Source organism: Rana temporaria, chromosome 11 (genome assembly GCF_905171775.1).
Source record: "Rana temporaria chromosome 11, aRanTem1.1, whole genome shotgun sequence".
Lineage (NCBI taxonomy): Eukaryota > Metazoa > Chordata > Amphibia > Anura > Ranidae > Rana > Rana temporaria.
This window is the reverse complement of record NC_053499.1, coordinates 112,703,433-112,730,524: the sequence shown is the minus strand read 5'-3', so window position 1 is coordinate 112,730,524 and position 27,092 is coordinate 112,703,433. Positions and strand designations below refer to the sequence as shown.

General features: G+C 44.8%; 1 protein-coding gene across 2 annotated transcripts in view; it reads right to left on the bottom strand.

Annotated features, from left to right (window-relative positions):
- SLC12A4 (solute carrier family 12 member 4) overlaps positions 1 to 27,092 on the bottom strand; it is a 215,995-nt gene that overhangs the window by 178,427 nt on the left and 10,476 nt on the right. For both annotated transcript variants that reach the window (XM_040328834.1, XM_040328835.1), the window contains exons 2-3: positions 11,699 to 11,793; positions 1,763 to 1,894 (exon numbers count right to left, since the gene is read on the bottom strand). In XM_040328834.1, coding sequence (XP_040184768.1) covers positions 1,763 to 1,894; positions 11,699 to 11,793 — 227 coding nt within the window. The remainder of the gene's footprint in view (positions 1 to 1,762; positions 1,895 to 11,698; positions 11,794 to 27,092) is intronic.

The following is a 27,092-nucleotide window of genomic DNA, read 5'->3' as shown; positions in this document are numbered from 1 at the left end:
GTAACTACCTCTGTTAGGAGTAGCAGGAAAGAAAATATTCCATTCTTGCAAAGGCCCTTTATAAGGGAGGAGTACCTTTTAGCAAATGGGAAGGGTTCTGGGTGGGCAAGAATACCTGTGGAAATTCCCAGAGAGGCACAGATAGTCACAACGGTGACGAAGAGCAAGTTCCTGCAAATGGGAGTGCACATTAAGCGTGGAGGTAAAGTCTTATGAAGAGAATTTACAAGGTGTTAGACTTGCAATATACCATGGGTTAGGAGTCCAATGGAAGAAATTCCTGGATGGGGAAATGTAATAATTTTTAGGATATGGTTTTCCATCATCACACTAGGTGAGAAATACCTTAAACAAAATATTACGGGGGGAGCAATCAGCATGCCCTTAAAGCGGGGGTTCCGCGGGTTTTCGTTTTTTTTTTTTTAATGCTTCTGCCGCTCTTACCTGCTTCAAATAAGCACCCGTGTCTCCCAGTTTTTCTGCCCACAGCATTGCACTTGTCCCCAAAAGGAGATGTTTTAAAATCTAAAGATGGACGTTTCCATCTTTACTGTGGGCACTGTGAAGCCCAGTAGCTTGTCCTTCCGGGATACGGTGAATAAAATGGAGAATTCGTCGCCGCCCACATCACATGACCCACTTGCCGAGTCACGTGACCCGCAAGATATGGCGGGATTACAGCACAGCGCGTTTCCTGGGATTCTCCTCACTCACTCCCAGGAGACATAACACTGGTCGGGGGGAAAAAGGGTTGACAGGACAGGAACAGCTTCATTACCACGGTAAGGATCGCGATAAAAACAAAACAAAATATGGATTAGTTATTGTCGATGGCTGGTGGTTTAATACAGCCAAAGTAAAAATTTAGGGTGAACCTCCGCTTTAAGAAGAAAAGGCACTAATCTAGGGGTTGCCAATTGCCAAACTGGTGATCAGGTGACTATAGATGATTTGAGGTCTTTAGGTGAAAGTCTATAGAGCAGTAACATAATTGAAAGGACTAGGTAAGACCATCAGACTAATACCGAGGTATCCACAGACCGCAGGTGAAGGGAAATGAGAACATAAAGGAGATACTGAGAAGTGGGGCAATTAGTCTTTTCCAAGCACTAGAAAATAAGAATCTTCACCAGCTCACTTTGGTATAGTGATAATCTTGTTCTTTATTGACATAAAAGGTAACATGAGACATTCCAGGACCTCTCAGAATCCCCTTTTCAAGGCACTAGGCTGGCGTAGAAGTTGACCGATGTCAAGGTCAATCCCAAGGTCCTAAGATCAGAAAGTCTGCTTAGCCTGTAGAGCAGGTGAACTAGTAAACCTATGACCTTGATATAGGGAGAGAGGACCTATCATGACTCAGGGTACAGTCTGAGAATTGTGTAATGTGTCAAACCCACGCTACCCCTTTATGAGTTTTGTGAAAAAAAGAAAAAAAACATACAAAGAAAAAAAACAAAACGAATATATACGACAATGTTTTTGTGGCTGCTAGCAGTAATGTGCATTCCCACACCCTGCTGTGCCTCTCAAAAATAAATTAGTGCCAATAAGCCCAGGATACACTCCAAACTGTGTATATATAGCACCGCAATATGTGGTGAGCTTAGCAATGTAAAGCTAAATTGAAGTTTGGAGAGAAGGGAAGCAAAACCTCATTACATTATGGCTGCGATTAAGGTTAAAGGATCTCCCATAACGGAGATATAGTAGCGAGTTAAACAAGCTATACAACAATTATGCACAATTATAAAGGATTTACCTTGTAAAACTTTCTACAGGACTCCCCTGGAATTTCAGCCTCTTCATGTTCCTTTGCACCCTGTGTCAGGTTAGTATAGTTTACCAAGCGATTAAGAAAGGATGAGACCTTCGGTCGGATGTCCAGCTCTTCCTAAAACATGCATATACAAATACTGTATAATAACATATTTAGGTATATTATTCATTTACAGGTACAGATACACAAAAACAGAGAAAATAGTAGTAAGGATCAGGAGTTTATGAAATAAAATTCATGAGAACGCTGATAATACTTATACAAGTTATAAACCATTCAGTGTCTTTGCTTTACTAGGAACAAATAATTTCACACTGCAAACCATATAAATATACAGCGGGTAAAATAAGTATTGAACATATCACCATGTATTTCTAAAAGGTGCTATTGACATGAGATTTTCACCACATGTCGGTAACAACCCATACATACAAAGAAACCAAAACAAATAGGATAAGAAATTAAACATCCATTTTCAAGTTGTACCTATAGGTAAGCCTATAATAAGGCTTACCTATAGGTACAGTAAATATCTCCTAAATTACCCCACCATGTTGCTTTTCAAGTGATTCTTTATAAATAAGTTCAGAAATTAAGTTATGTGTAATAAAATGGAATGACATAGGGAAAAGTATTGAACACATGAAGAAAGGGAGGTGAAAAAAAGCATGAAAAGCCAGGACACCAGCTGCCCCTTGTCAGTGCAAATTAATATTAGCTGGTTCAGTCTCAACTGATGCTCTCTAAAAAGGTGTCTCATTGAAGGGCGTGTCCGGATGTGAACAGCGGCGGACGTGTCTGAGAGGAGCTCCGGGTATCCTGCAAGTAATCCTGTGCCATCCGTGCAACTGCCTAATTTGGTCCAGCAAACCTACCCAGCTGTTCCTCCCTGTCCCCTGGTGGGCCCCGTGTGGATCTTGAGTGGGGATTCTGCGGTGGACGGCCGGGAGAGAGAGGATTGCACAGCCTCCAACAGCCGCCATCTTGCCAGCCTGCACCCGGCCTGAGCGTCTGTATCCCCGCAGAACCGTGCGGTAAGAAGCAATCCCTCCTCCCTGGGGCAGTTCTCTGTCCTGCCTACCCCCTTACCTGCCTGGTGTGTTCCGGGGATCTGCTGGGCCACCGGGAGCGCCCGCGGGCCTAGTGAAGCCTGCCCGACACCGCTGTTTCCTGAGCGGGTGCGCCGCGCTCGGTCCCTAATCCCGGAAGCGGATCCTGCTGCCTCCACCTGCCTCACTGCCCATCAACCTCCCTGCAGAGCCCTGCTGCGCTGCCAATTTGTGGCCGACTGTGTGGGCCAGTCGTGGTGTCCTGGAGCCTGGTGAGTCTGCCCTTTTCCTGCCTGGGTCCCCCCTGCTTTGGGCCTTCCTGATTGCCCTTCCTGCCTACTACATATACTGAACTGCCTCTGCCTGGGTGACTGCGGTGTGTTGGGGGCTGGGGGAGATTGCTGCCTACCTGCCTGGACTGTGCTCTCCCAGGCTCACCACCCACTGCGCTTTGGGCCACCCCCCGCTGCCTCCTGGACATTGCTCTGGGCACGTGCTGCTCCAGTGTTGGGGACCCCCCCTAGTGTCTCGCCAGATGTCCCCCCCTTCCAAAAAGGGGAAGAAGAACTCAGGGGCCGCAGGGACCAGCTCATCGCCCCAGCAGCCGAGACTCTCTTCACTGCAGCCTGACCCCATACTGATTGGACGACTCCAGGACCCATCCCCATAATGTTTTCAGATGCACGAATTTCCTACATCCTTGCCTATTGTATCCTACTCCTCCTGTAGTACTGAAGCCACCTCACCTCGACCAGTACATCGTCAAGTGACTCGCTTTGACCCCCCACGGTTCAGTTGGTACACAAGCAGCGGGAGGCCTGGTGCTTTCCACATATTTAGCGGACTACTCGCCAGGGCCCGTGTGCCGTGGGGAGAACCACGCCCCCCGCCTTCGCCTACTGTTTTAGGCCAACCGGAGCTGGGAACCACTCCGAGGACCTAGGTACAGCACGAAGTGTTGTTACCACCTGGTACCAGCTTCAGCCCCCGGAGAACTTCCACAAGTTCTCGCGTGCAGCACCGAACTGTTGCTGAGTAAAGTTTAAGGGGTTAAATTGTTATTTTCTGGGTATAAGCCCAATCTGTTCGCTCCTAAGTTCCCAGGGATGCCAGCAGAAACGGGCAGGGTTGACACCTTGCTGTCAACAAAGGTTCTTTTGTTACTTGTTACTGTGTATGTTTTTTTGTCTGTATGGTTAATGTTTGGTCATGACTCTTCCTACAGGGGGCTCTCTGGATCTATGCAGCTCTTGTTACACACTATTGACGTTACCACACGTCTCCTCAATGTCATAATGAATTCCTCCAATGGTCACACGTGACATGTCCACTTCCAATATCTTATCCTGGAATGTCCGGGGGCTCAATTCCAAATTTAGAAGAGCAGTATTATTTAAGTATCTTAAACTACACTCCCCCACCACATGATATTGCTTCAGGAGACGCACCTTATGGGCAGTAAACTACTGACACTAAAGAAGCTGTGGATCCAGAGAGCTTTTCATGCCTCATACTCCACCTATGCCAGGGGGGGTCTCGGTGCTGGTCAGCAAATCCTTTCCATGCGTAGTGGAACACATTCACACCGACCTCCAGGGCAAATATGTGATAGTGGTTTTCACAGTTTGGGGAACAAGATATATTGTGGTTAGTATATACATCCCTCCTCCCTTCTCGGCCTCCACCTTATACACTATCCTAGACCGGGTTACCCCATACTGCCCTGCCAAGTTGCTGATTATGGGCGATTTTAATGCCATCCTAGCGCCGGACTTAGACAGACCAATCCCCCCTAAACATTGCTCCTCAGACTTATCCACTTGGGCGCAAGCAATGGGAGTGTCCGAGGTCTGGAGGTGGAAGCACCCCTCGACTAGGGCCTACTCCTGCTTTTCCACTACCTACAAAACGGCCTCACGCATTGACTTAGCTTTTGCCAATCTGGCCATGCTGACGGACGTGCTGGACGCTACATACCTACCTAGTGGGCTGTCAGACCACTGCCCCCTCCTTCTTACCATTCGCTCCCCCGCCTCTCGAACCTCCGCCCTTTGGCGTCTGGGAACCCATTGGCTCTCCCACCTTGCCTCATTGACTACTGGGATCTTAATGCAGGATCCTCCTCCCCTGTAATCACCTGGGACGCCTTAAAGGCCTTCACTAGGGGCCAGTACATCTCCTCAATAGCTGGGATCCGCAGGAAACAAGCCACTACCACAACCGAGCTACAGGACAGGGTAGATGACCAGGCTAGGGCCCACACGGCCGACCCCACTGACTCTAGCTTTGAGGTCCTCACCGCAGCTAAACGAGAGCTACACCTCCATCTGACAGAACTCACTAGGTTGGATCTCTACCGTCCCAAGCAAAGATTTTTCAAACAGGGGGACTGAAACGGCCGCCTCCTAGCTATGTTAGCACAACATGACCTGCCCCCTGACGGGGATACCCAGCGAGGTGTCTCCCTCGGGTGAGTCGGTCTCTTCTCTCCTGGGCATACTAGACGTATTTTGACATTACTATAGCTCCCTTTACACCTCCGTATTGCCCTCGGATTTCAGGCCACAGGACTTGGCGCCTTGGCTGGACCCCCTGGCACTCGGCTGGCTTTCAGATGCCGAGAGAGAATCTTTAGTGAGACCCATTACCCCAGAGGAGGTTGTAAAGGCCATCGGATCCTTTCCTGCTGGAAAGTACCCAAGCCCCGACGGCCTCCCAATGGAGTTTTACAAAACTCACGGGGACCTACTTGCTCCCAAACTAGCCCAGCTCTATTCTCACTGTTTGAGGGAGGGCGCCCTTCCCACATCAATGAGCCACGCACACAATACTAATCCACAAAGCCCCTAAAGACCCCACTTCCTTCGCCTCTTATAGGCCTATTGCCCTGCTTAACGCAGACTTCAAAATTCTTACCAAATTGCTCACTATGAGACTACAACCCCTATTGCCGTCTGTAATTGAGACTGATTAAACTGGTTTTATCGCTAATAGAGCCACAGATGTTAACCTGCGACGCCTATTTACCAACATACATGCACAACACCTTAATGAAGGCTCCCGTGTGGTGGCCTCCTTAGACATAGAGAAGGCCTTCGACACTGTGGAATGGCCTTTTCTGTGGGAGGTCCTCCGTAGAATGGGGTTCCCCGTGGTATTTATCGCGTGGTTACAGACATTATATAAGCATCCCACGTCAGCTGTCAAGCTGGGGGGGGGGGGGGTCTGTCACAGCCCTTCCCTCTGTCCAGAGGCACGTGGCAGGGTTGCCCTCTCTCTGGCCCTTTTCGCCATTGCAATGGAACCGCTGGCGGAGGCCCTGCGCACCTCCCTGCACATCAGGGGCCTGCGCGTTGGCTGGCTTGAGGAGAGGGTCGCCCTGTATGCAGACGACCCCCTTCTTTTCCTCAATGATGCAGACTCCTCGCTCACAGGGGCACTGCAGATCCTGAACTCCTTCTCCGCTGTCACGGGCCTCAAGGTTAACTGGTCCAAGTCTCTTTTGTTCCCCATAGACCCCGCAGCCTGCACCACCGCCCCTTCCAATCCCCTACAATGGGCTGAGAGCTTCAAATACCTCGGGGTGGTGATCTCGAGGCAGGCTTCAGATTTTTTGCCCCCGAATCTATCCCTAGTGGTTCAGGAGACACGGATGGGACTGAAGGCATGGGAGTCACTACCCTTATCATTGCTAGGTCGGATAAACCTCATAAAAATGAAAATCCTGCCCAAATTTATCTACTTACTCCGCCAAACTCCGCAATGGATTCCCAAATCCTTTTTCACCCGGCTTCATGGCCTCTTCGCTTCCTTCATCTGGGGGACCCAGTCCCCCAGGTATGGATGGTCGACGCTAATACGCCCGTCCTCCCAGGAAGGCCTGGCGTGCCCTGACCTATATAAATATTTCCTGGCCACCCAACTAGTTACAGCGGCCTGGTGGCTTACTCCTGATACGACAAACCCTGCTACCTTGGTTGAGGCGGTGGTGGTGAATTCACTGGAAGTGCTGAAATTTTTACTTTTTCGCGGTCCCAAGGCCCCATACCCATTGACCCCCTCCATGCGCACCACGCTTCGTGCATGGGGGGTGGGACTCTAAGGGTGATACCCTAAGGGTGCCCTAAGGGTGCACTCTCTCCAGCTGCCCCCTTGTGGTTGAACCCCACCCTTGAGCACATTTACAAATTGCCCGAACCCCACGCCTGGACCAAATTCGGTGTTAAAACGATGGCCCAAGTTATCTCCAATCAATCTCTGGCCCCACTCCCCAAACTGATATCAGACTTCAACATCCCACAGAGCAATTTTTTTTTAGATATTTACAGTTTTCCCATGTCTTCGGTCGTCAATTCTCCAGTTCTCCCCTCCAGATCATTCAGTCCTCCTTAGAGACCCTCCTCAGGTCAGGATGTGCAGATAAACCCACCTTGCGACTGTACTCTCACTTTATAATGACCTCCCTCAGAAAAATGGCTACACGACATTCCTGACTTTGACAACGACGATTGGGATGACATATGGGACTTCCCTTTCAGATCCCTGGTCTTCCTGAGAGACCGACTAATTCAGTTCAAGATGGTTCACCGCGCATATTTTACCCCGCACAGGTTACACAAAATGAACCCCGCCTCCCCCCCAGGGTGTTGGCGTTGTGGTACAGTACCAGGTGACTTTACCCATATCTTCTGGACCTGCCCAGTCATTGTCAACTACTGGAAAGAGATATTCGAGTTCATTACACAGATCACCACTATATCGCTCCAACCCTCCATAGCAATATGTATATTGGGCCTGATAGAACAAATAATTCCCACTGTTGCAGGTCGCACCCTGGTTGGGTTACTTCTCTTTTATGCCCGCAAAGCCATAGCCCTTAGCTGTCGTAAGCCTACTCCTCCTCCTATCTCCCTGTGGAAACAATTGCTAAGAGGGGTTGCCCTCAAAAATATGACAAGGTTTGGTCCAAATGGCTGGCGGATCCCTCCACAGCCACTGACCCACACCATACCTAATTTTCTATTCCCCGCTGATGTACAGTAATCTACAATTATAAATATGTCATGTGTTTCTGAGCTTCACGTTTTTTTTATAGCCCGGCATTGTCCTACCAGTGAACGTCAGCCTGCTGTGCCCATTGTGATGACTAGAGCTCCCCACCGTGTTTCATGTAACGGTTTGCTCCTCATCATATTTCTCTATGTACCGCAGTCAATTCTTGTCATGACTAATGTATGTTATTGTTGTAGTTTTTTTCTTTGTTGAATGTTTTAAAATTCAATAAACAGATTTGCAAAAAAAAAAAAAAAAAAAAGTGTCTCATTACCACGGTGTCACACAAGAAAAATCTCATGGTGGGTAAAAGCAAAGAGCTCTCTCAAGACAATTGCAACCTTTTTGTTGCAAAACATACTGATGGCATTGGCTACAGAAGGATTTATAAACTTCTGAATTCTCCAGTGAGCACGGTTAGGATTATAAACCGGAAGTGGAAAGAACATTATTTCACCATAAACCAGTGCTCCTCGCAAGATTTCTGACAGATGAGTAAAAAGAATTAGCAGAAGCTTTGTCGAAGAGCCAAGATTACTTGTGAAGAGCTTCTGAAAGACCTAGAATTAGCAGGTACCATTGTTTCAAAGAAAAGCCCACTACACAAGATACTATTGCTGAAGAAAAAGCATGTTGAAGCTTGTTTAAAGTTTGCTGCACAACATTTAGACAAGCCTGTGAAATACTGGGAGAATATAGTCTGGTCAGATAAGACCAAAATTTGACTCTTTGGATGCCATAATACACAACATGTTAGGAGGTCAAATGGCACTGCACATTACTCCAAAAACACTCCCATACCAACAGTGAAGTTTGGAGGTGGGAACATCATGGTGTGGGGCTGTTTTTCAGCATACGATACTGGCAAACGTGATGTCATTGAAGGAAGGATGAATGGAAAAATGTACCAAGATATTCTTAATAAAAATCTGCTGCCATCTACCAGGATGATAAAGATGAAACGAGGGTGGACATTTCAGCAAGGCAATGATGCAAAACACAAAGCAAAGAAAACGCTCAATTGGTTTCAAAGAGAAAATAAAACTGCTAGAATGGTCCAGCCAATCACCTGACTTAAATCTAGGGCTGCAACTAAAGATTATTTTCATAATCGATTAGTTGGCCTATTGTTTTGATTAATCGGATAATGGCCTTAAAAAAAAAACTGCATTTTTTTTTTTTTTTGGGCCAATTTGTTGTTGGGCAGATTAAAAAACACAAATTGCCGCAAAAACACATTACATGCTTTTCTGCAGCTTCTCCATTGAAGTATATTGAACCAAAAAAATAATAAAAATAGCACAGTTTTGCGTTAAAAAGTCCTTGCCCTTTCCAAATACGCAGCAGCTGAAAAAAAATCATGGATGTGAACGTGTCCCATAGGAAAACATGTAAATGAACTGTGTTTCTGCAATAGGCACCAAAAAACAGAGGCGTGAACCCAGACCTGAGATGTTAAGTAACCTAATGGGGTTAAAAAAACAAAAAGAAGTACAAAAAGAGCAAATAATCGCTACTTTAAGGGGTTCATTTTTTTACTGTGGGACAGTAAAAGTAATATTTACAGTAGCGATTTGCTTTTTGGTACTATAAAAGGGCTAATTTTAGTTTTTTTAATCCCATTATGTTACTGGCCGATTAATCGATTATGAAAATTGTAATCAATTAATTTCATAATCGATTATTTGTCGATTAATCGATTAGTTGTTTCGGCCCTAGACTCAGTAGATCAGCCATTCTATCTGTTCATCAACAGGTAAAGTCTTTAAATCTTTGCGATTCTCTTGGTGCCCAAATTGTTCTGGTGAGATGGAGGGAGAATCAATGTGCACAATGCCAAGGCTTTTGCAGACAGACCCAAAGAGTTTCTTTGCATTAGCAAACATGTTGCATGAAGCTCCCTCTTCAATATAATGACAGTCTGGGAGAGAGAAGTCTTCTGCAGCTTCCACCAACGCTGTCTTAATTCCCTTAATTCTCTTCATTCCCTTTTGATTCAGCATCCTCTAGGACCAGTATATCAAGTGACTCCAGTTGACAAACAGGAGTAAGGAAAGGTTTGGGGTGTTTTTGAGCTCTGGGGACAGATGGCTGAATAGAGTTGTGACATAGATGCAGGAAAAAAATGCTTTTGTCAAGTAGGCCGCTTGTAGCATACCTGAAACTGAGATGGAATCGGACGCCAAAACTCATGTCGCAAGGAATGCATTGTCACTCTGAGGCCAAACCTTCAGTAGAGCAAATGTTCGCCTCACTTTTGCTTGGTCTGCGCCATAGCTACAAGTGAGGGTATTCCCCTGTGAGGTACTCAGGAGATAGAGTTTGAGAAATCAGGCAAGCAAGGAGTATGCTGTAACCCAGGTGTAGATCATCATGTAACAAATACTTGTGGTGAAAAGGTAGGAGAAAGCACCCAAGTACCTTATACGGACGCTAAGCAGAAGTGGCTTTAAAGTGTGTGACCGGTTAGTGCGATTTAACATCTGGTCATCCACCTGAGACGGAGCTCCAAGTGTCAGAATTTTAGCTCCAAGTTTAAAAGGTTTACACTGACAGTGAATACATGCCAAACATTGCCCTATTTACACAGTATAAGTGAGATATAAAGGGTGACCCTGTTATACCTGTTTATGCCGCAGGATCGTATATAAAGTCTAGGCTTCACCAATCACTGTGGGCATATCGATGTACAAATAGTGTAAAGCAAGTTAGAGATATTTTCATTCACACCTGCTGTGGGACTACAGTAACCGTCAAAGAAACAGGGTGACCCTGTTTTACCCGTCTATGTCACTGGTATACAGGGTCACTGGATATAGGGTCACTGGATATAGGGTCCAGGCTTTGCCCGCCACAGTGGGCATTCCCCTAAAGGGGTCTTCATGGACTGGGTTTCATAGCGATGGACCACCGCACTGGACCTGCAGGACGATAGCTTAACATGTAGCACTAAGCTAGGACCAATGAGGACGCGCAGCAGGACTCGCACATGCGCAGCGGGAGACCTGGCAGGTGAAGCCTAAACACTTCACTTCCTGATTCCCTCACTGAGGATGGCGGCGAGGGCAGCCGAGAGATTGATCGGCTCCGGCATCGGCATAAAATGTCCGTTTATTAAAGCCAGCAGCTGCAGTATTTGTAGCTGCTGGCTTTTAATAAAAAATATGTATGTGGAACTCCACTTTAAGAAAAAAAAAAAAAATCGAAAAATAATAAACTAGTGAAGCTGATTTCCATGGGAAGGAGAAGAGGATCATCATTTAAAGACGCTAAAGAAAAACTGATGATTCACCAAGTGTGGTAGGGTTATAGGGGAAGCATCCCAAGGAAGCATGTCCTCAGAAGCTTGCTAGTGTCAAGCCACCTGAAGTTGTGAGCCTGTAACCCACGGTATATGAATAAGAGGTTTGTGCTTTGTACTGTAGAAATTAGATACATTCACACTTTTTTCTATAATACATTAATGCATAGTGTGAAGTTATACATCAACGTGCATGATTTTTGGGGAGTCAAGATGAATTGGCTGCCAATGTACAAGAATGGATAATAAAAATGGTATGCAGCATTTTTTCCAACGCTATAGTGCACTATAACAAACAATGCATTAGCGTGCATTGTGGCGCGCTGCAACGCTTGTGCTTGGTAACTGCACTGCACTTAATATGATGTAAATAAATGGCACCAAAACAAACTCCATTACAAAAGTGTGATTCAGCCCTGGGTCTAAACTTACCCAACGCAAAAGAGAACTGAAAATGTGCAAATTGTATAAAATATATATGCTGAGAAAACTCAGCTGATACAAACTTAGTCTCACCTCAAATAAGGCCAGATTTCTATCGTAAAACTCACTGCATTTCTTTGAATCAGAACGTTTGAGGAATGGGATATTTTCTTTATGGCTCCCATTACCTAAAATAAAAAAGATAAAAAGAATTACAATATTAGGGTATTTTTATATGCATAACAAAAAAAATACAAAATTCTCAGCAGTAATGTTAGGCCTCTTTCAAATGGGAGGAGGGTGGTTAACACAGATGAGGGATTGTTTTACAAAAAAATAAATACAAATATTATAACATATAGACACACACACTCTCTCTCTATATCCATCTCTCATTTCAGGACTCCCTAAGGCCTCTATATATCGTATATTTTTCATATATATTTTAGGAACAACTCCGAAGCCATCTTGTTCCTATATTTTTTTTTCTAAAGAGGTTTAAAGTGTCTTATTTTAAAGGGTGACTAAAGGAAATTTTTTTTTTTTTTTGCTGAAATGACTGTTTATTTTTTGTTTACCAAGGTTTATTGTAAATTTAAATGTGAATAGGCATACATACAATAATAAAATAGGCAGAACAAAATACAGCCAAGTTTCGTATTGGAAAGTATATCAATCATGGTATAAAAGTAATGTAGAAATTTTGCACGAGATATCAAATAGCTATATTTAATCTTGTGTTATATAGAACTAGAGTCATTACTTACATATAGAAAAGAAATGATGTTGTACACAAACATTGAGGGTGGGGGGAAAGGAGACAGGGTCCGTCCTAATAAGGGGGGGACCAGGTAGACCACTTAGAGTAATATATATGTAGGCTATCGTTAAGAGTATGGTAGACTCTCTCAGAGAGTTTAAGAGTCTCCATGCGATCCAAGACCTGTTGCCAGGAAATTGTGCTGGTCCTCCAGTTAAGTGCGACCATCCACTGTATAGAGCTACACATGGAGTGTAGTAGTCGAACGCTTGGTGTGGGAATGTCAGGGATCCCTGCATAAAGGATACCAATTTGAGGAGTGAGAGAAATTTTGTGTCCTGTGGTCGCTTCAAATTTTGCTGTAGCAGTATTCCATAATTGGTCCAGTAGGGGGCAGCTCCAAAAGGTGTGCAATAGGGTACCCGGTTCCGCACAGCCTCTGAAACAGTTTGGGGAGACAGATACATAGAAGGAATGTAGCTTAGAAGGGGTGAGATACCATCTGGAGAATATCTTAATTGGTGTTTCTCTAAAGGTTATGGCTTTATTACATTTACGGAGATTCTCCGCCATAGAGTACCATGTCTCAGGGGAGATTGTGATACCTAAATCTTCTTCCCAATGTATCATCTGGGAGGACTTCTCACTCATATTTGTGCTATTTAGGTAGGCATATAAACGAGAAATCATCCCCCTATCTCTTGAGGAGTTTAGGCATATCCTTTCAAATAGGGTTCTAGTGGGGAGGGTGGAGAGAGAAAAGAACTGTGCAAAAAAGGATTTTATAAGCCTGTAATTTTCTAGTTCTGAGTATGGAAGGCCACAGTCCCTCTGTAACGCTGCAAAGGATTTAAACTCCCACTGAGATTGAAGTGAGGCTAGGGTGATGAGGTTATTGTCAATCCAATGTGAAAACCGTGGTTTGTTTGTGAATGCGAGGTTAAATCTGGTGTCACCAAGAAATGATGTGAGAGGGGATATGGGCGATGAGAGAAAGTGGGAGTCCTTTATTTTAACCCATAATTGAAAGAGATGGGCAACAACAAGGTTAAGTTTGGATATTTTTCTATAAAGGACAGTGTTGGACCACAATATGCCCTGAAGGTGGTATGGGAGGACCGACATAGATTCAAACTTCTTCCAAGGTAAATTTTTTAATGGGGAGAACCACTGGGATATTTGGGAGAGTTTTGTGGCCAAATAGTAATGCCAAAGGTTGGGGAGACCCAGGCCTCCTCTCATTTGTGGACGGTGTAGGAGAGCGTAGCCATATCTAGGTTTCTTGCCTGCCCAAATAAATTTGTTAATAGTTCTTTGTATGCTTTCAATTTTGGTTTTTGGGACAAGTATTGGGAGGGAGCGAAAGTAGTACAGTAATTTAGGGATAATGTTCATTTTAATGGCGCAGACCCTGCCCAGAAAGGAGATGTGATAGGAGGACCAGGTATTAAGGAGGGAACCAATGCGAGTGATGATGGGGGGATAATTGGCTCTATATAAGTGATTATATGATGAGGTGATGTTAACCCCTAAGTATTTGAATGAGTCCGGGCACCATACGAATGGGAAGTTGTTACGTAATGTGGCCTGTAGATCCGAGGTTAAGTTAAGTGGGAGAGCTGAGCATTTGTTAGGGTTGATTTTAAGGCCGGAGAGGGCATGGAAGGTATTTAGTGTGTCTAGGAGAACTGGGATAGAGAGGAGGGGTTCTGTAAGGAATACTAGTGCGTCGTCAGCGTATAGGCTGATCTTGAATTCTGAGTTGTTTCTTAGATATCCCCGAATATCAGAGTTGGACCTAATTGCTTGGGCGAGGGGCTCTATGGCTAGAGCAAAAAGGAGTGGGGATAAGGGACATCCCTGTCTAGTGCCTCTGCCTAACGGGAAGAATTTTGAATTGTTGCCCGGGATCTTAATGCGAGTGTGAGGGGAATGGTATAGAGCATTAAATCCCTGAAGAAAATTGCCTGCGATTCCGAATTTGGGGAGGAGCTTATTCAAGTAGGACCAGCTAACGCTGTCGAAGGCTTTGTGGATGTCTAAACTCAAGAGGAGGGCTTGTCTGGAATTCAAATTAGCATCTTGGATTACATTAGTCACCAGTCTGATGTTGTCGACTATTTGCCTGCCAGGGATGAATCCTGATTGGTCTTGATGAATTAGGGGAGAAATTACTGTGGCCAGTCTGTCAGCAAGGATTCTGCCAAATATTTTAAGATCGTTATTTAATACTGAAATGGGACGAAAGTTTTGGGGGAGAGTGTGGTCCTTATCTGGTTTAGGGATCAAGGAGAGGTTAGCTAAGAGCATCTCTTCCGGGAAATGATTACCTTCCAAGACGTGATTAAACAGTTTCATAAGACCAGGAGCTAATAAGGGGGCGAACTTTTTGTAGTAGGATGTTGTAAATCCATCCGGGCCTGGGGCTGTGGATACTTTGAGGGATTTAATTACATTGGTAATCTCTTGAATCGTACAAGGTCTATTTAGGGATTCTGATTGATGGTCGTCTAAGGAGGGGAGTTGTAGGTCATCCAACCAGGAGTTGGCTAGTGTATTTGAATCAGTACATGGGTCCGACAATAGTTGTTTGTAAAAGTCTGTAAAGATGTCAAGGACTCCCTGAGGATGTGTAATTAGGTTTCCGCTGTTGTCACGTAGTTTGTAGACATGTGTGGGGTTGACATCCTGATTTAATTTCCTGGCAAACATTGCCGAGGACGAGTTGCTATGTAAGAGGAATTTGGCCTTTGAGAACCTCAAAGATCTTTCCGTGTTGGCCGATAAAATAAGGTCAAGGGCCCTACGTTTGGCCTGGATCTGTTGTGTGATTTCTAGGGATGTCGTGTGATGTAATCTATTATATAAGTGGTTTAAGTCATTTGTCAGACATTTAATCTCAGCAAGTCTTTCTCTATTTTTAGTTGCGGCAATTTTAATAATGTGGCCTCTTAGAACTGCCTTATGGGCAACCCAAAGGGAAGTAGGAGGTGTGTCGTCATTGATGTTATCTTTGAAATAGTTGTCTATGTGTGTTGAAATGGAATTTCTATTCCCTGGGTCTGTCAAAATAGAGTCATTAAGGCGCCAATTATAAGTAGAGAAGGGGAGGCCTATGTGTGATGTGTCAAAAGAGGTGATGTCATGATCAGCCCATGGGCATGGGTGAATATGTGCTTGTGAGGAGTTTGCTAGTAGGATAGGGGTGCAAAAGATGTAGTCCAATCTGGCGTAACAGTCATGAGGATGGGAATAGTGTGTATAGGCCTTTGTTCCTACATTGTGAGCCCTCCAGGAGTCAATTAGCTGGTTCTTATTGATGAGTCTGTTAATCGTTTTAGAGAAGGATTTTGTGGAGGGGGTAGTTTTACTTCTGTCTAGCGCAGGATGTGCCGTTAGATTGAAATCCCCACCAATAATTATATGAGGAGAATTAAATCTATCTAGGGTATTAAAAAAATCAGAAAAAAAAGGAACCACAAAATTAACAGTGAGTATGAAAAAACTGTGGGGACAGGATAAAACCTGTCAAACTTACAATAATAACAAGTAATAGGATATGGGACAAGTATGTCCCTGGCCCACAAACTGCTCGAGTGATGCCCCATCATGAAATGGAACAGCAGTCGAGAACGGTAGTGGGAGTGGGGTCAATCTAGCGACGACGGATGCTCCAGGCTTCTTGAGAAAAAAGAAAAAAAAATAGTTGAAAAAATTTGAAATAATTTTTAAACAGGATTTGGTTCAATGTGTATTTGGCGGGAGCCCCCACCAGAGTAATGGAGTGATGAAGTGGAACATATGATCCAGACTCACACATTGCGAATCAGGTAGCTCGTAATTAAAAGCAACAGAGGTTGATCAGAAAAATTTAAACCAAGAGAAAAAATATTAAAACTGGTAAGGTCCGGATGAGACTGGATCAGCGTACAGTGAGAGTGTAAGTTCTGGATATGACAAGTTTGTCCTCAGGCAGTGTAAGAACTAGGACACGTGATTATGAACTCATGATGGTTGTGTTGACCTACCATAGTCTATCCGTAAAAGGAAGGTTGTTGGGGAAGTCATTAGAGATGAATCTATTGGAGAGTTCTGAAGTGAAAAATGATGATGTGTCCCGAGCCAATATCCATTTTTGAAGAGAGGAATAATAAAAAAAACTGAGAGAAAAGAAAAGTTCCTGTGAGGGGAGAAAAAAAAATAACTTAAGTCAAATCGTGGGATGATCATATCAGCTCACATAGGATGATTCTGAAAGGAATGGATCAATTTTCTTTGGTCTCTTTGGCTACGTCTAGATGATGGGGTCGACCAGATCGGTGAAGGCCTAGGTGTAGCGGGGGGGCGAATGAGAGGGTCCTGGGTTAGCAGGCCCAATTTCACCAGCAATTCTTTGCCCTCAATGACATTGTAGACCGTATATGTCGATCCATTGTGTGGGATCGTAAGCTTAAAGGGGAACCCCCAGCGATACCTAATCCTGGCAGCCTGCAAGATGGAGGTTACTTCTTTCATCCTGCGTCTCCTGTCAAGAGTCGCAGGGGATATATCAGGGTAAATTTGGATTCTTTTACCCTCCATGGTGAGGTTGGTGGAGTTCCTAGAGGCACGCATAATTTCTTCTTTAATAAGAAAGTCCCTCATACATAACACAATGTCCCTTGGTGGACTGTCTGAAGGGGGTTTTGGTCGCAGCGCCCTGTGAATCCTGTCACAAATGAAAGCAGATGGTGGTTTGTCTGGTAGAAGGTTATGAAAAAACTTAGAGACAGCAGGCATCAGATCTGTGACTGTCTCAGGGACCCCCCTCAGCCTAATATTGTGGCGGCGGTTTCGGTTGTCAAGGTCCTCAACCTGTGCCTGCATGAATGCAAAGTTGTCAGCTAAGTTCTCATGGTCCTTTCTAAGATCATTGTGAGCCAGGGCGAGCTCATCATGTTTTGTCTCCAGGAGATCAGTACGATTGCCTATGCTGGCAATTTCCTGGGAGAGGGCTGCTGTAGATTTGTGTACTTCACTTTCTATTTTCTCCACCAGTTTGTTAAATATAGCAGCAAGGCTCTCATCCAGGTCAGCCTTGGAGAGAGGGGAGTTGTACTCACTGTTGTGCTGCTCAGGATGTGCCTCGGATGAGGCAGAGTCTGTGCAGGCCTGTGTCCACACGAGCTGGCCGGCGCCATCTTGGGACACCTTCTTGTGCCTCTGCTCCATATCAAGGAGAAAGTTGGTGAGGGTATGCCCGGAGCTTCGATTCCGCTTCTTCCTAGCGGATGGCATGCACTGTATGTTCCCGCAGGGGTGCTAGGTGGATTCGCCACTAAAATCTTAAAAATGCCCTGGGTAATCCGCCTAGAAGGCCCGGGTCTCGTGGAGCGCGGCTCAGGCGAGTCTGTCCAGCATCGCGCCGCGCATGCGCCCCCGAAATGACTGTTTATTGGGTATAGAGACATAAAAGTTAACTGATTCCTTTTAAAAATGATTAAAAATTGAATTCAATCTATCATATAATGTGCCTGTAGTTTCACGTTCGGTTTTAAAGGTACATACATGAAGTTCCGGGTGAGAGGTGAGTCGGGAAGACTCACAGAACAAAAACAACAAATCCAGGGCAGTGTTTTGTTTTTAAAATGAATCTGATTGGTTCTGAGGAGTTTTAGACACACAGTAATGACAGCTTAGACCACCGTGAAAATCTCCCAGTACGATGGTTATAAGGAAACAGGCAACCAGGAAGTGTGGAGATCACAGCAGAATTACAGCTACTTCAAAGCAAACACGAACAATGAGGACATGAAACCAGTACTGCAGTAAGGTAAAGGAAGCTATTTAGCTAAAAAAAAAAAAATCCTTTAGTGACCCTTTAAGTTCTCTTAAATCATAAAAATTATATTTCTGTCAGCCTAAAAGAGATAAGAAGGCGGCCCATGGCCAGGGTTTAGACTAAAGACTCATATTTAAAAATGAGCCGACAGAAGGGAATGGGGCTCATTCAAAAATTATTTTACAAAACAAGCTGTACCTAAAATGTATTGCAATTTTCCCTGCAAGTAATTAGCCAAAAATGCCTAATATATATTATTAAATTCAAAGAGTTTTCTTTATTTTCATGACTATGAAAATTGTAGATTCACACTGAGGCTGCATTCACACCTGAGCGACAAAACACCTGAAGCGCGACGCTCAGATAGGCTGGAGGGGAGAAATAACATTCATCTCTATGGAGATGGTTCACATCTCCACGCCGCAACGCCGATCGCGTGAAGCTCAAACAAGTCCCGGACCCTTTTTTGTCGCGCGTATTCAGGCGGCTTCGGCGTTCGGCATAGCCGACAATGACCTGTAAAAAACAATGCGGTACAAAACGCCGCAATTTGTCGCGGTACAAAACGCCGCAAATCGCCTACGCAAAGGTGTGAATGCAGCCTAAAGGCATCAAAACTATGAATTAACACATGTGGAATTATACATAACAAAAAAGTGTGAAACAACTGAAAATATATTTCATATTCTAGGTTCCTCAAAGTAGCCACCTTTTGCAGCAGACACATCTCTAGAACTGTTAAGAGGAGACTGTGTGAATCAGGCCTTCATGGTAGAATATCTGCTAGGAAACCACTGCTAAAGAAAGGCAACAAGCAGAAGAGACTTGTTTGGGCTAAAGAACACAAGGAATGGACATTAGACCAGTGGAAATCTGTGCTTTGGTCTGATGAGTCCAAACTTTAGATCTTTGGTTCCAACCCCCGTGTCTTTGTGCGACGCAGAAAAGGTGAACGGATGGACTCTACATGCCTGGTTCCCACCGTGAAGCATGGAGGAGGAGGTATGATGGTGTGGGGGTGCTTTGCTGGTGACACTGTTGGGGATTTATTCAAAATTGAAGGCATACTGAACCAGCATGGCTACCACAGCATCTTGCAGCGGCATGCTATTCCATCCGGTTTGCGTTTAGTTGGACCATCATTTATTTTTCAACAGGACAATGACCCCAAACACACCTCCAGGCTGTGTAAGGGCTATTTGACCAAGAAGGAGAGTGATGGGGTGCTGCACCAGGGGGACTACCTCTTGAAGCTCATCAAGAGAATGCCAAGAGTGTGCCAAGCAGTAATCAAAGCAAAAGGTGGCTACTTTGAAGAACCTAGAATATGAAATAAATTTTCAGTTGTTTCACACTTTTTTGTTATGTATAATTCCACATGTGTTAATTCATAGTTTTGATGCCTTCAGGGTGAATCCACAATTTTCATAGTCATGAAAATAAAAACTCTTTGAATGAGAAGGTGTGTCCAAACTTTTGGTCCACACACACACACACACACACACAAAATCTCATTATCTATTGTTGAATATTAAATCATGGATATAGAAATAATGAATAGAGCATGTTCATAACAATATGATTTTTTTTTAATGTATGGAGTTTCTGGGAGTAAGAATTCTCCTGAAATACATGAGGGTTTTAAGTACCCCATTAATTAATTTAAGGAATTTAAAGGAAAAGGTAATTTATGTGGGCTATATTATAGAAAAACATATTTGAGTTTTAGCCAAGAAGTCTAGTAAGTTGACACATAAGAAACAGTTCTTGATATTTTATGTTATTTTTCTAAGCTTTAGTCAAAGTTATTCAGGAATAAAAGTCAATTTTCTTTACAACATCACCACCTATTGGACACTGAATAAAGGCTTGATATTGCCCCTATAGATTTTTGGGCAGGAAATAACATGCGTTTGGTGTCACTTAAGTTACGACATGAAAGGCATTTCCACACCCATTCCTGGGTGTAGGGATATAGGCTGGAGACACATAGCTGAAGGGGATTTTGAGACGGGGAGAAGAGGAGAAAAACAGAATGAAGACATGTAGGAAGGAGGGTAAAATATATCCTTTGGGACACCCAGCAGATATCTCTCAAAACAAGTCTTAATCTCTGGTAAAGTATTAATCTGTTATTTGTACCTTTTGGTAATTGAATTGTTTTAACATATAACAAAACAAAACCATTTAAAATACAGTGAAACCTTGGATTGCGAGTAACGCGGTTAACAAGCGTTTTAAAAAAAAATCCTGACTCGGTTTGCAAGTGTTGTCTTGCAAAACTAGCAGGATTCAAGCCACAACGGTGTGCAGTACCACGTTTGGCCTGAGGCAGGGGGCGCCGGAGCCGATCGGAAAAACTCTGTTCCCGAGCCTTTCCGAGTTCAGCCGAGCTGTCCCCGGGCCTTTCCAAGGCTCTCCGTCACGCCCCTCCCTACCTCTGGCCACATGCAGTATTGCATGTCATTGAAGTCAATGCGGAACAAATAAATTTTTGTTTCCATTGATTTCTTTGGGGAAACTCGCTTTGATATGCGAGTATTTAGGATTACGAGCATTCTCCTGGAATGGATTATGCTCGTAATCCAAGGTTCTAATGTATATGGCGTAGCAATTAGAATTGTGCCATTTCTACCTGCAGCATGATACCGTATTTATCGTGGTATAACGCGCTCCCGCGCACCCCTAAAGTTGCCCCCAATCCTGTGGAAAAAAAGTTTTTTTTGTACTTACAGTTTTGGTGTCTTGCGCGGCGGCCTCGTCGGGTCCGGCATCCTTCTGCGGCTTCGGGTGTCCTCTTCGTCGGGTCCGGCGTCCTCCCCGCGCCGAGTTTTGAATACTGCGCCGACATATACAGAGCGCAGTACACTCGTGTATTGTCGGCAATGCTCGGCTACCCGCGCTGACGTCCTGTACGTCCAGGACGTGAGTGCGGAAGGAGCCGAGACTGCCCGACTATACCCGAGTGTACTGCGCTCGGTATATGTTGGCGCCGTATTCAAAACTCGGCGCGGGAAAGCGGGTATCGGCGTATACCGCGCACCCACGATTTTGCCCTGATTTTCAGGGCAAAAAAGTGCGCGGTATACTCCGATAAATACGGTATATTCCAAACATTAAAAGAGAAATACACATTGTTTGCACGTCTCTCCAAAAGCTAATACCAAAGTCTGTACAATGGTTTTGTTGCGATATGTGTTTAAAGATAAATTCATTCTAAAATTTGTATTTAAAATAAGAGTCTTAAATTACCAAGTTTGTATGTGGTTCCAAATGTGGATAACCAAATTGAGATGCCAAGTGCACAAATCAGGGAAAGAGCTTGCACAAAAGTCTTAACAAGGATAAGCATTAACAGGAGATTTTTAGCAAAGAGTGGACAAAGCTAAAACCTGTCCCTTAAAAGTATTTAGGACCAAGCTCTGGTTACGTGTCATTTGTAGGAAGGCCAGAATGCGAGGCGCAAAGAAATCTCTGCAATTAAAGTGCTTCTGTTAACTGCTGGGCGAGATCACGTAGATCTACGTTCAGCCAATAGGGCGATCACGTAGATCGCCGTTCAGCCAATAGGGCGCGCACGTGCCGCCGGAGGCACGCGCCCCCCACTCGCCATTTATCCCGACTCGCGTGCCCGGCGGGTGCGATCACCGCCGGGCACCCGCGATTGCTCGTTACAGAGCGAGAACCGGGAGCTGTGTGTTTAAACACACAGCTCCCGGTCCTGTCAGGGGGGGAAATTACCTATCGTTTGTTCATACAATGTATGAACAGCGATTTGTCATTTGCCCATGTCAGTCCCACCCCCCCTTCAGTTAGAACACACCCATGGAACATGATTAACCCCTTCCTCGCCCCCTAGTGTTAACCCCTTCACTGCCAGTGGCATTTTTATAGTAATCAATGCATTTTTATAGCACTGATCGCTATAAAAATGGCAATGGTCCCAAAAATGTGTCAAAAGTGTCCGCCATAATGTCGCAGTACCGATAAAAATCGATGATCGCCGCCATTACTAGTAAAAAAAAAAAATATTAATAAAAATGCCATAAAACTATCCCCTATTTTGGAAACGCTATAACTTTTGCGCAAACCAAACGCTTATTGCGATTTTTTTTTAACTAAAAATATGTAGAAGAATACTATCAACCTAAACTGAGGAAAAAAAATGTTTTTACATTTTTTGGGGGGATATTTATTATAGCAAAAAAATATATATATATATTTTTTTAAATTGTCGCTTTATTTTTGTTTATAGTGCAAAAACTAAAAACCGCAGAGGTGATCAAATACCACCAAAAGAAAGCTCTATTTGTGTGAAAAAAAGGACGCCAATTCTGTTTGGGAGCCATGTCGCACGACCGCGCAATTGTCAGTTAAAGTGACGCAGTGCCGAATCGCAAAAAAGTGACCCGGTCATTGACCAGCAATATGGTCTGGGGCTGAAGTGGTTAATACAAGGCAAAGAAAATAAGTTTTTTTTTTTTTAGCTTTTATCCAAGGATCAAGGCCCCCCGCTTCAAGATCCACAAGTAAGGGGAGAGTTAGCCCAGCAGGCACCGACAATGGCTGGAGGGGTCCAGAAGCAGCAGGATGAGGGGGGGGGGGAGCTCTGGGCAAGATGGTGCCAGATCCTGGGGAGAGGTGGGCCCCGTGAGTGCCGCCGGCTAGTTAGCAATGGGGAGCAGACAAAACAAGCAACTGGGGGGTAAAACAAGCAGTCTGTGAGCAGCATTAGAGAGGGATAGGTATCAGGCAAGACATTATGACTCACACCCGGGATCTCCTTCTGGACCTGTTTTGGTGTGGAGGCTGGTTGTTCCGATGAGTGGAGAGTCCTGGGCGACCTGAGTGTCCAATGCGGAAGCGGAACCGGCTCCGCACCCAAGAAGGCAAAAAGGGCCAGTAGGTCAGCTGGGGTAGGTAGGGTAAAGGAGGCAGCTGCATTATGTTAGATGACCGCCAAGGGGTATCCCCAGTGGCATGTATATCCCTGTCATCTGGCCAAGCCCAGGACGGGTCTCAGCAGGGCTCTGGAAAGGTCCAGGAGGATCTTGATTGTAGCTCCATCAAAGCCTACGTCACTGTATTCCCAGGCCTTACGGAGGATGTGTTATTTTTGGGTACAACGATGGATCCTGCAGAGTATGTCCCGGGGCCTGTCCGGGTCAGATGGCTTATGCCCAAGAGTTCTATAAACCCAGTCCAGCTCTAGAGATGGCAGAGAGGTTCCCAGTACTTCCTGGAAGATGGCCACTACTGTCACCGCCAAGTCCTCTGCTCCGGTGGCCTCTGGGAGGCCCCGCAGGCGCAAATTGTTGCGGCGGCTGTGGTCCTCCATGTCCTCCAGGTGGAGCTGCAGGTCGATGGCCATGGCTGCCTGGGACTCCTGGGAGTGCTCCAGCGCTGAAACCCAGTGTGTGAGGGGAAGAGATTGAAGCCTCCCCAGAGTCCACCCGATCCGAGAGAGTGTGCAACTCCGCCTTAACCTCCTGGATGTCCCGGTTATGCGCCTCCACAATACGGAGGATGAGGTCCTCAATGTCAGACTTGGTGGGAAGGGCCTGCAAGATGGCGCAGAGGTCTTCGGGCATGCTGCTCGGCTGGGACAGACCAGCCATGTCCATTCGAAAGGCAGCTGGAGTCTCCGGAATGAGGTCTGTGTCAGTGGATGGAGTGGGGGAGAAAGGCAGGGCCGGCATGGCATCTTCCTTCATGCAGTGTATACGTGGAGCTGCTACAATGGTGCCTGGCGATACCCTCTGTGGATCTTGAAAGTATCGCTCCGTGGGGTAAGTGATTGGTTGCAGAGGGCTGTCGACCTTGTCTTGTATCGTTGGGTGGCTAGCATGCCGCAATGTCACCCATAAAAAAACAGCAATTTTGCGTGATAGAACGGGGGAGGCCAGGAGCTCCCAGAAAACACTTCTTCACTCGGTCATTGCCAAGCTAAACCCCCGGCAAAGAAGGTTTTTTAGGTACAATAGCATTTATCTTTCTGGAAGTGCCTTTCCTTGTTTTAGCAAAGTGGAACAGTCATAGAGACCCCTCTGTCTCTCAAGTCCTGAGCTTTAACAGCCATGCTGGTAAATCCAGTGGGTGAGAATTTAACAAGGGGCCCTGACATAGCAAGTTGACCTGTTTAGAAGAGGCCAGAATTTATCGCCTAAATATCTTGAGTATGTCCGAGTACAAAAATTATTTTGGGAAAGTTTGGTGCAATGAGAATCACTGGTTTCTTCTATTTTGCAGAGCTTTTGAGGCAGAATATGCACTTAACGAAAAGCATAGAATAGCCTGAACTGAGTCCAAGAAGTTATCAAAGCATCCAATGCCAGTGATAGAAGATCCTTGGTCCTGGCTACAAACAGGCAACTTGTGGAATCTGAAAGCCTAGATATGAACATGTGGAATCCTCCCGTCTCTGAAATATCAGGTTAAAGATGTTAGGGTGAAGGGTCCATTCCCCTCTGCCCAGGCTGTGATGACTGGTTATCCACCTTCAAATTGTCTACTGCTAGGGTATGGACAGCAGAGATCATCGGACAGGGTTGCAGCTTCTATTAAATGATCAGGCTTGATTCCTTCAGTGCTGCATAACTCCTTCATTTTTTTTATGTTTTTACTGGTAATGGCGGTGATCTGCAATTTTTTGTGGGACTGCGACACATTTGACCCCCAAGTGAAATTTTTTGGGGACCATTGACGTTATTAGTGATCAATAGAGCTGCACGATTAATCTTGGGATTCTACTCCCCTCCCGATCTTAAAAAAAGAATTTCCCGATTCTACCGAACAAGTGCAGAAAGTTCTCTGCTCACTTGTGACAGATGATAAAAAAAATGTATTATATATATCCAGGCAGCCTGCCAAGTTTATCTTAACATCACTGATAACTATAAAAAAAAAGTAACATTTCGGGGTTGATTAACTAAAGACAACCCCACTTTGCACTACAAGTGCACTTGGAAGTGCAGTCGTTTTAGATCTGAGGGGGAAGATCTAAAATGAGGGGAAGCTCTGCTGATTTTACCATCCAATCACCTACAAGCAAAAATGCTGTTTATTTTCTTTGCATGTCCCCCTCAGAGCTACAGTGACGGCATTTCCAAGTGCACTTGTAGTGCAAAGTGGATTTGCCTTTAGTAAATAAACTCCTTTGTTCTTAGATCAAAGGGGTGAACTTGGGTTTGTAAATTAGGTCAGTTTAACCGCTTAAAGAGGAGTTCCACTTAAAGCAGGGGTTCACCCATCAATTTAACAGTTTGAAAAAGCAATTACATTCCTGGCATGCCGGGAATGCTAACTGTCACGTTGTGCTCTCAACCAAACTGTCAAACCAGCCAATGGCTGGTGTCATAACTGATCACATGTGCAGCATCATGGCAGTTGAAGATTAAACAGAGGCCAAGACGCGCCTTAGCAGCCGTCAATCAACTCCTCTTCACTTAGAAACGCCCATTCCCCGCTCGGAGTCGGAAAAGAAGGGCTCATATAACGATAAGTACAAGTAAAAAAAAACAAAAAACACAGCATACTGCAGATGTTAGCAGTATGCTACAGCTAATGTCAAAAAGTGGATTTTTGGGTGAACCTCCGCTTTAAAAGTGGAACTTCCGCTCATTTGTCTCCTTCCCCCCTCCAGTGCCACATTTGGCACCTCTGACAGGTATCCTGTCCTCACTTCGGGAAATTCGGGCAGCGGCGAATTACGCCAGCAGCTCGGCTGCCTTTTCCTTCCCCCGCCACCGGGCCAATAGAAAAGCTCAGCGGAGCCTCGTGCCTGCGCAGTAGGGACCCACATGAAGCCATAATGCTACACTGCCAGGTTCCCTTACTCACAATGGCGGCGGCAGCACCTGACGGAAACATCAGCTGCAATGCCGATACTGATGGACTCCAGGACAGTTAAGTGTTCTTTTCATTTTCGCAGCGGTGGGCAGACCTCCACAAACACTAAACCATTTTCTGACACTTGCTGCTTACAAGTTAAAATTAGAATTTCTTGCAAAATAAAAAAAAATAAACATATTTCAGGGATTGACAAATTTGCTTGAAATCTAGGAGCCAGGTAAAAAAGTTAGGAGCCAGAAAACGTGCCCGTCCCACCGAGCTTGCACGCAGAAGCATACGCGAGTAGTGCCCGCATATGTAAACGGTATTCAAACCACACATGTGAGGTATCGCCGCGATATGTAGAGCAAGAGCAATAATTCTAGTTCTAGCGCTCCTCTGTAACTTATAACATGCAACCTGTAGAATTTTTTTTAACGTCGCCTATGGAGATTTTAAAGGGTAAAAGTTTGTCGCCATTCCTGACCGGACGCAAATTTTATTTTTTTTTCTCCCACCTCAGACTTAACCATTTGCAGAGGAAGGTCGCGAGACTTGCCCGCCTTTCATTTGCCCGCCATATCTCCTTCCTGGTTTCGCATCATATGTGGAAGTTTTTATGTGTGGGACCGGACGCAATTTTGAAGTGCGACATGTTGGGTATCAATTTACTCGGTGTAACATGATCTTTCACAATATGAAAAAAAAAAAAATGGGCCAACTTTACTGTCGTTTTATTTTATAATTAAAAAGTGTATTTTTTCCCCAAAAAAGTGCGCTTGTAAGACCGCTGCGCAAATACGGTGTGACAGAAAGTATTGCAATGACCGCCATTTTATTCTCTAGGTTGTTAGAATAAAAAATATATAATGTGTGGGGGCTCCAATTAGAGGGAAGGAGATGGCAGTGAAAACACTGGGGAAGCTCCATTAGAATTGCTGGATTTCGAAAATTGAAAAATTTGAAAAATTCGAAAAAATCCAAAAATTAACAAACAAAAAACAAAATTTCGAATTTTTTAATTTCCGAATTTTCGTTTTCCCCGAATTTTCGTATTTCCGAATTTAAAATTCGAA